Here is a 15,573-nt window from a genome sequence, read left to right on the forward strand (position 1 = left end):
AAGTCGTTATTAATCCTGTTTATTATTCTCGGTTTATGTCGCCCTAAAAACCCTCCCCCGGCAAAACAACACACAGGACAGGACAAGCTCTCGGGAAGAAACGTCCATTTATGACGGAACACGTCTGGCTCTGAAGTTAATTATGGCGGACGACATTATCGCCGGAGAACAAGGGATGCAGACATCGCGTTTCCGTGCCACTTGTTTGACGCGATACCGCCTCGACCCCGTGAATTATAACTCTTTATCGTCTAGGAAATTAATTGCCCGAGAGGATAAAAAAAAACCCGGTCGGGTTCCGGGCTACGTCCCAGCGGCTTGCGCGAGGCGGGAGGATGTTTGGTTTTCGGAGACTAGATTCGAGCGGGTCACGATATGGTTTTTTTTTTTTTTTTTGAGGGGGTTGGGTAGTCTGTGCTCTCATCAGAAGGGTAAACTTGAATTACTGCGACGTTTGAAGATTAGATGTTTTCGTAATTTTTGCTGTCGAATCTATTATCTGCCAGACGTTATGCTAAGAGTTTGCGAGGAGTTTAGTTTTCAGAATAACACTGCGCAAAAAAATTAAAGCACATTATGGAAATCTCAAATTTATTCTACAACTGAAGGTGTTCTCAATGATAATTATTTTTATCAGAATTGTGCATGCATATGTTATCCACTTTCAACGTTTTTCTTCAATACAGATGTTTTTTCCTAGCAGGAATAAAAAAATATGAGATTATCAGATTTTGAATGAATTGGCTCCATTCTGAAATCAGTTGTTCTCGATCAATTCTAGTGATCAACAGTTTTTCTTTCGTTTGATTTTCTACACTCGATCGCTATGCAACGCGAAACACGCAATTTGACACAAGAGGAATGTGCCCAAGCGGTAGTTTTGCGAGAAGAAAGGTGGACATACACAAGAATTGCAGAAAGGTTTGGAGTTTTCCATACAAGTGTGTCCAGAATGTTGCAGCGATTCAGGGAGACAGGTATGAATGTCCGAAGACCAGGACAGGGTAAACCACGGGTAACATTCAAGAACGTTACTTGAGAGTTTCTTCGTTGAGACAACGGTTTGCAGCCGCTCGCCTCCTTCAAAATCAGCTTGAGCAAACTCATGGGGTGCGAATTAGCACTCAGACAATAAGAAATCGCCTCAGAGAATATGATTGTAGAGTTAACTTTCATTAAAATGAAGATTTTCAGTGTGTGCGTTAATTTTTTTGGGCAGTGTATTATCACATTTTTTTTTTTGGGGGGGAAATATGAGAGCGCAACGAGGGGGATTTCTGGGGACATAACCCCACTCATTAGTTAAAAGAAATAAAAAGAATTGTAAGTAATAAAAATAGAAGGATTATGCTTTTCCAAAGTGGGGTAACCCCACCATGAGTCAACTCTATTTACGCCACTGGTTATATCTCCTGAAATATTGACAACAGCCCCCTCAAATTCAATCGTTTTTTTAAGATCGAGCTTTGATCTGAAACATATCGAAGTTTCAAGTCCGTATCTTTCCTCAGGAAGAGTTGGCAGCTTCGAGAAATTGAAAATGTTTTTTAAAGATCGAGCTGATCTACAACACATTGAGACTTCAAGTCAGTACCTTGTCTCCTGAATTATTCGTCACAGACCCCTCAAATAAAAACGTTTTTCAAATATCGAGTTGCGATCTAAAACATACTGAGGTTTCAAGGGCGTAGCTTGCGTCCAGGAGAAGTTGCAGACTCGGGAATATCAGCAAATTTTTTCTCAAAAATTTAAGATTTTTACCTATAATTTCTGAAATAATGTACTGATCGCCAAACTGCAAGCAATAAGAAATCGCCTCAGAGAATATGATTTAAGGCCTCTTGTCGCGGCAAGAGGCCCAGCTCTTACCCCAGCTCATCGAAGAGCGCATTTGGATTTTACGAGAGAGCATATCTATTGGGAAGAGGCTGATTGGGAAAGAGTGCACTGAGCATATCTTTCATGTGGACGTCTGTATACAAGGGAACGTCGATCACAATGGTAGAAGCAGAATCTAGACTCATCTGTGAAGAGAACTCTTTCCCAATCAGCCTCTTCCCAATGGATATGCTCTCTCGCAAAATCCAAACGCGCCCTTCGATGGGCTGGGGTAAGAGCTGGGCCACTTGCCGCGACACGAGGCCTTAAATCATATTCTCTGAGGCGATTTCTTATTGTCTGAGTGCTAATTTGCACCCCATGAGTTTGCTCAAGCTGATTTTGAAGGAGGCGAGCGGTTGCAAACCGTTGTCTCAACGAAGAAATTCTCAAGTAACGTTCTTGAATGGGAGTTGTTACCCGTGGTCTACCTCGTCCTGGTCTTCGGACATTCATTTTTGTCTCCCTGAATCGCTGCAACATTCTGGACACACTTGTATGGGAAACTCCAAACCTTTCTGCAATTCTTGTGTATCTCCATCCTTCTTCTCGCAAAACTACCGCTTGGGCACATTCCTCTTGGGTCAAATTGCGTGTTTCGCGTTGCATAGCGATCGAGTGTAGAAAATCAAACGAAAGAAAAACTATTGATCACTAGAATTGATCGAGAACAACTGATTTCAGAATGGAGCCAATACATTCAAAATCTGATAATCTCATCTTTTTTCATTCCTGCTGGGAAAAAACATCTGTATTGAAGAAAAACGTTGAAAGTGGATAACATATGCATGCATAATTCTGATAAAAATAATTATCATTGAGAACACCTTCAGTTGTAGAATAAATTTGAGATTTCCATAATGTGCATTAATTCTTTTGCGCAGTGTATCAATCAATAAAATGAAACAACATTCCCATGAAGGAACTTTCATTTTTTTTTTCAATTTTCTAAGGGTTGGTATGGAACCCAACAAAACCCGCATAAAAAAAGGACCTGACGCAATCAATTCCGCCGGCCGGTCCGAATCGAATCTCCCCCCGAAATAAACGAATTTCCGGCAGGCCGAGGAAAAAATCGCCGGTGCAGATGGTAACGAAATAAAGCGCCGCGACGCTAACACCCCCCGCCGCCCGTTTTTATTGCCCCGCGCGCGCGACGCAGCGGTCCCGGACGGGGAAAAATAATTGAAATCGTCGATTTTCGGGGGAAAGGTCGTGAAATCCGTCATAAAGAGGCCCGCGGAACCGTGACAAACCGATAAACCGACCTTCGGGCAGATCCGGACGTGTGTGGGACGACGGCCGAACGGCCGAAAATGAAATTTTATCGGGGCGATAACTGCCGCCAGATGGCGCTGGGGTTAGGTGAGGGTGGAAGGGGGTCGAGGGAAGGTTGTTAACGATGCGAATTTTGCACTATTGGTTCATTGGCTTTATTAGCAGTGACGGTATTGCCGACTGGGGGATCACGGTGTGAGTTAAAAAGGTTTAGGCTCAACGAGGAGACGTGTGGCTAAGAGAAGACTGGAGAAGCGCAGCGTCAAATTGCTGAAATCTGAATGTTGCAGGATGTTTAAAGTGATTAAAATGAAAAAAGATAACCTTCATGGAAATCGCCAAGACTAATAAAAAAGGGTGTTTTTTTAGAGCTATAGAACTTTAAATTGCAATAAAACAACGATGGATTATTCGATTGACATGAATTTTATTCATCCGCAAGATAATCTTGTGGCATTACATTTTAAATATGATTTCTGGACTTTGACCGCCACGGCTGGCTCGGATGTAATCCAATCTGGACGTCCAATTTTCGATGACTTTTTCCAACATTTGTGGCCGTATATCGGCAATAACACGGCGAATGTTGTCTTCCAAATGGTCAAGGGTTTGTGGCTTATCCGCATAGACCATTGACTTTACATAGCCCCACAGAAAGTAGTCTAGCGGTGTTAAATCACAAGATCTTGGAGGCCAATTCACAGGTCCAAAACGTGAAATTAGCCGGTCACCAAACATGTCTTTCAATAAATCGAATGTGGCACGAGCTGTGTGACATGTTGGGCCGTCTTGTTTGAACCACAGCTCCTGGACATCATGGTTGTTCAATTCAGGAATAAAAAAGTTAGTGATCATGGCTCTATAGTCTATACCGATCACCAATGACTGTAACGTTCTGGCCATCATCGTTTTTGATTCCACCAGCCCATAAAGCGCACCAAACATTCAGTTTTTCTGGATATAACAGTGATTCGACATTCGCTTGAGGATTAGCTTCACTCCAAATGCGGCAGTTTTGTCAATGTTACATAAGGTAACTAAAATAATCAATAGCAGGAGTGCATATTAACAATGTTATTTCAACAGAATCACAGATTTTCTTTATTTTTCGCAACTTTTGATCTCAGCCAACAACAGTCTTCAACCGGTACAAATGCTCACCATATCAGATACACTTGACATACTATTGCGTCCCCCTTTAGGTCAATTCTCCCAACCTAACCCCCCCTCCCACTCCTCCCAAATGACCATCGATTACTACGTCCTCTCCTCCGATAACAGCCTCGGCCGGTTATCTCTCGCAACGGCCGAATATAAACCACAGATCCGCCTTATCGAAGGACCAAAAACGGCCTCGGGACTGGGCGAGTGGGGGGTAATTATATTCGGGTTCTACCTTCCTCCTACCCCCCCCCCTCTCAACCCCGGGGCCGACAATGCGGCAAGAGTAACAACGCGGTGCTAGCGCCGCCATAAAGATAATCCGGCGGTGAGCTCCGAAACTGTGCCAAATGAATATAAACAGAGTTACCGCCGGTGCGGGGGGATCACCGGGTATATCCCCCGATTATGACTGCGCGGCACATTAAAGCAAAGCTCTACATTAAACGGGGACAATGTCGGCGTGTAACGTTCGAGGCATCGCGGCGCATAGTGATGACGGCGGGGCTGCTGCGATGCGAAAACAAGAAGAAGAGTTTTTCACGGGCGGGTCGCAGGTGTTGGGGGTGGTGGTTTTTTATGCTGATTAGAGCCAGGGGGGGAACGTAATACGAATTTTATATTGTCATTTCTTCATCTGAATTCTACGAAAATATTTCCCTTAAATCTAATATGGAATGTTTTGATGACTAGCTGTGTAAATAATTATGGACTTATTCATTGTTTCACATAAATGCTTAGGAATAATAATGAAAAAGTATTCTCCACTCAGTAACATCACACCAAATTGACTATTATCATGAGATAAGCATTGCATACCGCTCCTCTTGTATTCTAGATATGTTTTAATCACTATAGCTGAGTGTTGTTAAAAGAATTCACTGCCTTTACCTATATTTTGCACTGACATGAGACGAGAAAAGTTAGGAAGCTTTGCTCAATCGAAAACACTGCAAATTTCTCGAGACCTCAGGTTTATGCCGATAGGTTTATGCTGAGTTCATTGGAAGCAACGCGAAGAGAATAGACACGCTAGGATTCCTCACAGATCAACTACCAGCCGATTCCCTGCCTTTTCTTTTTCTTTTAATCCTTCATCTGGTGAAGATTGGCGACAACCATGGCAAATTCGTCCCTCTCTTGGTCGGTGTGAACCGAAATTTGGACATTCATATCTGCCCAGCCTCTGCTATTCTTCATCTAGAAGTGTCGTTGCCTTCCTGGCCCTCGTTTTCCCTCTATTTTGCCTTTTATGATCAACTGGAGCAATTGATACTGATCAAACCTCAACACAGTAGGCCGTTTATCGCCATAGATGTTAACAGCTCTCTTTCTGCATCAACACTGCCTAGCACCCTCTCACTCGACTCTTTTTCTGCCCAAGAAATCTTGAGCATACTGCGGAAGATCCACATCTCAAATGCTTCGATTCGCTTCAGTCAATTTTTTAATGGAATGACATTCGACCAAATTGAAAATATTAGTTATATTTCGTGGCGGCGCCGCAATGTCATACCTTTCATTTCGATCTTTTTTCCTTTGATTTTGACAGGATACATCAATTAAAACCCGATCCTAGCCAATCAGAAGCTTAAACTAATATTCTCAAAATTGGCAAAACAAAAGCTAATCAGTCCATACACCAGGTTTTTAGACATCTTAGGTAAACCATTCATATTGTCAAATGGATAACCTTTAACTAATCATATGAAGCTTCGAATGACAGTTCTGTTTGACATATGTCATGGGAACAGGGCTGTGAATTCTGAACTACGACATAGAAAACCAAGTATAATGGCACCGTTTCATCCAAGAAGCAAATATCAAGGAAACCATTAATATTCCAACATTTCTAGTAATTCTAAGACATCCCCTTCCCCTAAGCCATTTCGAAAACATTATACGAAAAGGCTCATTGTCCGCCAAGGGACGTTCCGGGTGAAATATACCCGTTCTAAATATCCCAACACAAAAGGTTTGCCATTGGTGACTTTCCGTTTCTTCCCAATTGCCGGTTTAACAATCCTCTATGACCACTAACGTCCCGATTATGGCCTTCCGGCCATCGTTGTATTTAATTTGAAGTCTGAGAACGCGATGCCGCAACGGAGAAGAGGTGTCGTCGGAGAAGGTTTCCACTAGCTTGTATTGGATTACGGGTCATGTTGTTGCAACCAGGTCGGATAGCGTCAAATGGCCTTGGATTATTTAATCTCTCGACATGGAGATCTTATTGGTGACAAACCCAGTTAAGTAGCCTCAAGTTTCTGAAGACGGCAGGTTATACTCAATTCTTTGTCTTCGTGGGACCAGAAGAATCAAAGATTGATTGATTTTTGATAGATTTTAAAACAGGTTACAGTACACCACGACCTCAAGGCTGCTCTTACCAATTCACCATCTAAAGCTAGCCTTCTAGTTCCAGAGTCCTAATGGGCTCCAGTCTCTGGGATGGCTTGAGTCAATGCTACAAGTTTCTAGTCCAAATCATTTTTTACAATGGAAGGGCATTCTGTGACCAAATGAGGAGTTTAATGCTCTTCCCTACAGAATCTGCACTAGTCAGTTTCTGATAACTCTTTTCTTATTAAGAGCTTCCTGATGCAACAATGCCCTTTAAAGAAGCCAGTGAGAATGTATGGCATGTTCTTACTATGATACAGATCCTTTTGGATCTTGCAGTACTAAAATTCCAAAAGAATTCTTTGGAAAACCCTAGAAAATGCCATCAGTATGTTTCTCTTTCACTTTTCTCCATCTTTCGATACTCCCAGAAGGATCATTACTACATAACAACGATTTCAAGGGCTACCAAATAAGAAATCAATAATTCTGAATAAAATCATAAAATTGATAAACGACAGATTCTTCACTCTCAGAAGTTGAGATGTTGAATCGAAAGATGAAAAGGAACTCAAACGACGTTGGAGATCGAGCAATATCAATTTGGCGTGGGTGCACAATCTGGAATACGAGTATCATCCAGACTTGATGAATCCAGTGGAGGACAAACTCAAGGTGAGTTACTGTAAAATTAAATTCCTGAGGAATATATTCGAGGTGATATCAAAAGAGATACCGAGGAGAGAAGAAGGACGTGATGAGGACAAGAAAGATTCGAATGAATAGCTATTTAACTCGTTGAGGATATGAAGCAGCTCGAACTTGGAAAAGTTAGATGATGTTTTATTGAATCCAGGATTGTCCTAGAGTTAGAATTGTACAAGTTAGAGATTTGAGAATTCTTCTTCTATACATAAAAGACAACATTGAATATCATGTTATTCTGATAGACTAGATATAAATCAAGAAGTTGTTACACTGTTCAGCCTAATCTGATTGCCCTCCATTGTAATGTAAGTATAGATGCGCCCTCTGAGGATCCTTGGAAGACAATTTTCACACATATTCAGACAGCTGGGATTTCCGCCTGCAGGACAGAAGGTTCCTGACTTAAGGACACAGATATCCTCAACTTGGACCTCTTCGAAATTCGATCCATTGGTGTACCAAATAGATGATTTGTTGTACTTTTGATTCACGAAATGCTCAGCACATCGATGACACTAATGACCGTTATAAATGGGGTGTTTTGAAAACAAATAGCGTACTGTGAGCATTATTTCCGGAAGCTTGAATCAACTTGATTCAGTGTCTTTATGTATACCACCTAGTCATTCAATAGGATAACCCACTCAAGGTGTTTTTATTGTATCAAGTAGGTTATCGTGAAATCTAAGTGATGAGTTTGAAATTTTTGGTACAGCTTATATTCAATAGATGTCACCTCATGCTACCCAACCCCAAAACTTCCTATCAAATAGGAAAAAACGAGTCTTGATGTTACATTTCTAGCCCAGTCTCTTGTGCATTCAGATAGATGTGCACCGCTTTGAGCCGGACCTCGTATATTTGCTGAGTGGCCGTGGTCAGCGCGGTCTGGGTCTAAAACGTCGACCGCAGTGTGGACAAACCTATGTTAATTAATTAATCCGTAGTAAAGCGGTAACCATAACCCGGAAGACCCTGTAAATTGAGTTATCGCATCGTTATATCTCCTATATTCAGTGTTATCTTTATCTTCTGAGTAATGTGTGCTAATCTACTCCAATATATTATTGTTATGTGTAGGAGGTGCTTCGTCAGGGTTTATGTTCCGAGAGCATACAGAAATGCAATCTTCATTAGTGGGTAATAATACAGGGTGTCCGGTTTTAACGTTAGTTTCAGGGAGGGATTTTAGAGGTCGAGATATGAGTCTCAAATGACGTTCAACAGTGGAAGAAGTTGGAATAATTCGACTATTCTAAACTCGAATTGTTTGTCATTACAAACATTCGAATACTAGACTAATCGAATCATCGAATGAATATTCGACTATTTCATTGCTTTACTGTTCAATCATTCCTAGTTGTCTACTGAAATTTGGAATGTTCGAACATTTGAATATTCGAGGCACTCCCACTGTTCAACACATGGAAAGGAAATAAAAGAATAGGAATAACAGCAAAAGCATGTGATTCGTTTAAATGATGAGGCACAACACCCTCTGTGAACAGCTGGAATGTAGGTTATGCAATAAAAAGAGGGCGCTGAATAGGAATGCGAACAATTTACCAGATGTATATCAGCCCCCCTAAGATTTGACATACTGAGGCTAAAAGATTAGCAGAACTATACTTTCGCTTTACTTTGGCCCCCCCTTGGCCACCCCTGTTTTTGAATGCTGGCGTCGCCACTGTATTCGACTATTAATATAAACAATCCTTGAAATATTCGGATAGACATCTATCGAATATTCCTAATAATTATTGTTAACCAACTATTCGAATAGAATATCAAACGGCTATTCAAATTTATATATTTCAAAAATTCAGAGCCTCATTGGAGCCCCTTAAACCTGTAGTCACACTCTTATTGAACAAATGACAACAGATATTCAGTGGTTTGAGACAAGCCATTGTTTTTAAAAAAACAAGGCATATAAACAAACCAAATCGGACTGGCAAAAGTCTAGATCAGTAGATAACCACAGGGAAAGGCGCTGTTATCGAAGTTATATAGGTAGTGTTAGACCGATTTTGCTCTTCTTAGAGCTCATCGGTGCCACACAACCCAGTCTACGATGACAACCAAGTGAGAACAGAGAGAATTTAAAGCGACGCCAGCAGAAGCATTAAGACTGAAAGAGTCAATGCGCCACCTGGCGTCCAAAACTCAAACTGTCCCTCTTGCGGTTACTAGAGAAGTAGAAATATGCGTACATTCTATTTTCCTTGCCTAAATTTCATTAGACTGAAACAAGGCTTTTTTATTAGAATGCATCCTTACCTGAATTCATCTGCAAAATAACAGGTTTATTGGGGATCATGGTGAACACCCTAACTCCCTAGGGATAAGGGGGGCACCATCGAGGCAATGGTTCTGAAAAGGACCCATTGGGTGGTCCTGAGAAGAACCGATTGCCAACAACTTATATGTGTGCAAAATCTCACTTCCTAAGGCGGTCTGATAAAATAGTATATTTCCTACAACTGCTATGAAAAGTAGAGTATTCTTCATAGCTTAATCAATTTCAAAACTATGTATTGCTCATACTGTGGGAAATATTATTTCTCACGGCACTTTGCCCACACCTCGCTTGGTAGACCAATGGAATTAGGTTTTCGAGTTGTTTCTATGGAAACGCAATAAATCAGCACATACTGTCAACGAAGGCAATTTTGATTTGAATCGAGTCCAAGTTGCACAATAGACTTACACTTGTGCAACAATTAGGGAAAGTCCAACTTTTCTCGCGAGTGTGGAAGCACGAGCCTGAAAGGGGAGTGCCGCAAACACACGAGCGAGAAAAGGACTTTCTCCACATGTTGCTCACTATACTTTTCCTACAACTGCACAAATTTCAATAATTCAAGTAATGGACTTGATTCAAATCAAAATGGCCTTGGTTGACAGTATGTGCAAATTTATTGCGTTTCCATAGAAACGACTCAAAAGCCCAATTTCATTGGTCTACCAAGCGAGATGTGGGGAAAGTGCCGTGAGAATAGTTATTTATAATACAAGTGCAGAAGGCATTAATATTCTTCCACGAGTTCAAAATTCAAAAACGAGCCACGAAGTGGAGAGTTTTGGAATGAACGAGTGGTAGAATGAGCCTTCTGTACGAGTATTATACATTATTTTCTCTAATTCATTGCATTTTCCTTGAAATTAATGAAATATTTCCATAAATATAATTTAGTGATTTTTGCATTGAAAAATGTTGGTTGGCAGAACTGATTTCTTTAAGGCAATTTGATGAATTGACAGATAAAGCCGTAGCGGAAAGTTCGGAGTGCCAACATAGAATAATAAAATATAACCATGAAAACTGTGCGTTTCTGATATATTCTCGCACGATTTTGTTCTACAAGATGTGGAAGAATGAACGGAATAACCACAGAATTAGAGAAATAATATTTCTCACAGTATGAGCAATACATAGTTTTGAAATTGAGTGAGCTATGAAGAATACGCTACTTTTCATAGCAGTTGTAGGAAAAATATGTTGTAATCGAGTATACATCATGAATAATAATGTTAATGATAGAAAAACGATGGGAGTTAACAAAAAATCCGACGAATTCACCACAAATCTTCACGATTACCGTTGCAGCATATCCCAAAATCACGTGCTCGAATACAACTCAAAAAAAAAAAAAATTATTCGAAACGACAATAAAACCGGAACTTCTTACAGCTCGCGTAGGATAACGCGCGAACGTCATCTCTAATTCCGCATTTCCATAATGCGCGAATTTTCAAAACCCGTATAAAAGAGTGATGAAACGAACTTTTTTAGGGCCATCCCAACGAATAACATCGGCCCGGCGTTATAACTTTTTTACGATTCATTCTTTTCGACGCCAATAAATAAGTAAAAACCTTCGGGAGGAGGATGGCTGCCTGTTACTGACGAAAATATCGTTTTCCATCTGGAATATCTTATCGCAAAGAGTCCTGCTGGCTGCTCGAATATTGATAAAATTATGGATATCGTGGAATATTCATCGCCCATTTTTTTCCTGCTGAGCTTTCTTTCCGGAGATGTCCTGCTTACGACCTGAAGGGTAGGAGTGTACGACTATACAGGGTGATTCACCGTGATGGCCTATTAGACGTTTATAAATTTTATTTATTCCTCTGGGATTTCAAGACTTCCGTCATTGATTTCATCAATAAGGTGGAAAACTAATTATAATTTCGAGCTGAAAATTTGCATATCAGGGTTTGAGACAATGATCTTTCTCCCTAAAATATTTTCAGATCTCTACAACTTCCGGTTATACCGGAAACAGACTACTAATTCCTTATTTCAAATGGCACACCCAGTATATTATTGCATCATTATATAGCTTTTTTTATGGCAATTTCGGCAATATGGCAATATGTACAGGGTGTTTATAAGAGGATCATGAACTTGGACAACTTTGATTCATCAAAACTCAAGATTTTCAAATTAGAACCTATATTTTTTATTATTTCAGTCGATATTACGTCCAAAAATAGTGGGGGTTACTTAAGCAAACCCTATACCTAAAATGAATACTTTAAGAGTTATCGAGGAAGAACTTTAAATGAGGAAAAACCGCTATTTATAACTGTGTGGAGTAGTCTGCGATTTCCGAAAAACACATAAAGAAACTAAAATTCGATGTTTTCATTACTAAATTTGACATTTCATGAATTGTAATGAATTATTCGTAATTGAAAATTGTATTGGTTTATGGATTTCTCAACAATCCCAACGAAAAATTAATTGAAATTCATGAAATGTAAAATTTAGTTATCCAAACATCGAATTTTAGTTTCTTTCTGTGTTTTTCGGAAGTAACAGACAGTTATTAACACAGTTATAAATAGCGGTTTTTCCTCATTTGAAGTTCTTCCCCGATAACTCTTGAAGTATTCATTTTAGGTATAGGGTTTGCTTAAGTAACCCCCACTATTTTTGGAAGTAGTATCGACTGAAATAATAAAATATATAGGTTCTAATTTGAAAATCTTGAGTTTTGATGAATTTGAGTTGTCCAAGTTCATGATCCTCTTATAAACACCCTGTACATTTTTGGCCCAAACCGCAAACAGTCTTATAATACTACGTATTGGCGGAATTGAAAAACAAAACAATTTTTTCAAAAAAAGTTTTTTCTGCTGAAATATTCAAAAAAATGTGAGTCCTCATCGCCACCTTTTTGTTCATAAGAATCCCAATAACTCATGAACTGTTGAATTTTCACCCAAAGTATGGCATATTGCCGAAATTGCCATCAAAAAAGGTATCTAATGATGCAATAATATACTGGGTGTGCAATTTGAAATAAGGAAGTAGTAGTCTGTTTCCGGTATAACCGGAAGTTGTAGAGATCTGAAAATATATTAGGGAGAAAGATCATTGTCTCAAAACCCAATATGCAAATTTTCATTTCAAAATTATGATTAGTTTTCCATAAACGTCTAATAGGCCATCCCGGTGAATCACCCTGTATAATATCGTACAAAAAGAGCTTACAAATGAATAACCAAAAAACAGCACGAGCTAGAAGTGCAAAAATCATTGAGACTATGTCAGAATATTTTCTACCACAGTTGTAAAATCTCTTGATTATTCCTTTCAATGACTTAACTCTATACTTTCAAGAGCCGTGCATACAAATATTGTTCAATTTTACTGAAACTTCCATCATATAATTAAATACAACAATAAATTTGTTCCCCACTACAAATATAAACTGCAAAAATGTTCTTCAAATGCAAATATTAATTGCAAAAATGGTAAAACAATGATTTTTACAAAAGCTTTAACCTTATAACTCTCTAAATTACAAAAGTATGAACATGCGATACATACAATTTGTTTCTTATCAAATTTCTTCTGTTTTCCAAGCTGAGAGTAACCACTGTCTAACAGAAAAATACTTATATTCCTCAAGTGAGGTCTCTACTTCAAGAAGTAAAAAGATATTAATGTCAACTTCTGTTTAAATACGATAGTTGCAACCCTACTTGGGAAAATGTTTGAATAAGAGAGTTCTTCTCCGTCCATTTCCCTATTTAACAAAATCAAAAATAAGCATCTCCAAAACTAACCTGCAAGCTCGGATGACAACCCAGGTCCAACAGCATCTTAACCACTCCGATATGACCCTTATTAACACCGATGTGTAAGGCAGTCTGCCTACGTTTGTTCCTAGCATTCAAGTCAGCTCCGGCGTGAGCCAAAAGTTGAACAACTGCTGGTTCGTCCCCGAAGGCAGCATGATGAACAGCTCGGTCGCCATCCTTGTCTTCGATCTCGACATCAGCATAGAACTGGAGCAGAACAGTGATGACCTCTAGGTGGCCATTTTGCGAGGCGGCCTGAAAACCTCAACCATCAAGCATCGACACAATCTTATTGCGTTACAGTGCAATTCACAAAATAAACTATTATTTAGGGATAATGATAATGACAGTATAAAACATCTCTAAATTTGAAAAACTGAAGTAACCAAATTCTAGTTCCCGGAATTTTTCAATTACTATTTGACTAGGAATATTCCTAATGAATATAAGGAGCATAATATGAGTCTTATAAGGAATATAATATAGATGAATCTGCCATCTCTAATCACATTTTAACAACTGGGTATTCTATATTTGAAGAGTCATTAACACTTTTAAAAGTTTCTTCAAAATATTTTTGAATACAATAGAAGGTATTGAAATCTGTGAAGAGAGATAATTTGCTCAATAACAAGTTAATCCCTAATTAAAAAACCATTATTTACTTCACTTATTAGAAGTGTAAAGGAAGCACAGGTAAAAGTTGTAGGTTAGCACCCTAACTATATTTTGTATGTTTTTCTAATTCAGTTGGCAACCTTTCTGATGATGATAACTATGTTGTTGAAACATGCATCAAACGCTTTTTAAAAAAATTCAGTGTGGTTTTTTCGGCTTTCACGTGTGCCAATAGAAAATCAATCATGATTTGGTGTTAAAACAGTATATCACCCTCAATTCCTACTTGAATTTTTCCATTTGTGCTGAAATTTTTATTTCACATCATTATTAAAACCAATTCTCTAAATTATGATCTTAATTACATTCATTTCATCTTACTTCTACAAATGTTCCAAAACAAAGACCCAAAAAATTAATGAGAGAGTAATACATTGTTGCTTGAAGTTAATAAAATTTCTTAATACCACTAGTACATTAAGGAATACCGTTGAAATGAGGTTTAGAGACAATTGTAAAAGTTATTGGGCATGAATTTCCAAGCAAAAATCTATTCATTTATTCTTTTTTTGAATATAACGATAAAAAAATAAACTGAGATAAAAATTATGAAATATTGCAGATAAAAGCAATTGATTTGATAACACTCTCTTTAATTATTTAGGATATTCAATATCAGAAATAATAGGCTAATACATCTGGATGTTTGGCCAAACGTGTCTCAATTATTGGGGAGGATTGAAAACTGACTTTGGAAAGACTATACAAGTTAATTGTTAACTAATAAGATCTCTAGGCAGAGAAAAATATAAATTTTCACCAAAAAAAATTGATTAAACAAATACGTATGAGTCATAAGTGTCAATATGACTACACTATAACAGAACATAAGTAGAATAAAATTCTAAAAGATGTAATAAAGTTTCTTGAGATAAAACTACTCTTCACTCAGAAGACATAATCGCGAGTGATCAATATCAAACCAAAATCACCTGTAGAGCTGTGTGCCCCGAAAAAACCCCATTGACATCAGGTCCTATGCCAGCGCCAGCAATGCTGCTCTTCTTCAGAACTTCTTCACATTTTTGTGCATCTCCGTTTGCAGCCGACTTCACCAATTCCTCGTTTATATCTCCGGAGATGTGGGTTTCGAATAATTTTTTCAAGAGTGCGCTTAGACGTTCCCCACTTGTTGTTCCGTGCATCGTTCCATCCTTACTGGCCACCTTGGTCACTGCCAACGGGTTGTAGGTCCAGGTTGTGTTGCACACGTCGATTTTCAAGTCGTTATCATTGTATATTTGAAGAACATGTCCTATTTTTCCGAGAGTCTGAAAAGGTTGATTCGGTTATGAGAATTACTCATTAGAAAATGATTAATGAAATGAGATTAATTAAGAATTGACATATTTTTATGTCAAATGTATTGACATTAGCTTAATCACTAAATTATATTGAAATTATTCATCACACAAAATCAACGGACTC

General features: G+C 38.7%; 1 protein-coding gene across 1 annotated transcript in view; it reads right to left on the minus strand.

The window, feature by feature from the left end:
* LOC123678580 (E3 ubiquitin-protein ligase MIB1) overlaps positions 1–15,573 on the minus strand; it is a 410,823-nt gene that overhangs the window by 393,733 nt on the left and 1,517 nt on the right. The window contains exons 3-4 of the mRNA XM_045615691.1: positions 15,078–15,416; positions 13,453–13,722 (exon numbers count right to left, since the gene is read on the minus strand). Coding sequence (XP_045471647.1) covers positions 13,453–13,722; positions 15,078–15,416 — 609 coding nt within the window. The remainder of the gene's footprint in view (positions 1–13,452; positions 13,723–15,077; positions 15,417–15,573) is intronic.

This window comes from Harmonia axyridis, chromosome 4, assembly GCF_914767665.1.
Source record: "Harmonia axyridis chromosome 4, icHarAxyr1.1, whole genome shotgun sequence".
Lineage (NCBI taxonomy): Eukaryota > Metazoa > Arthropoda > Insecta > Coleoptera > Coccinellidae > Harmonia > Harmonia axyridis.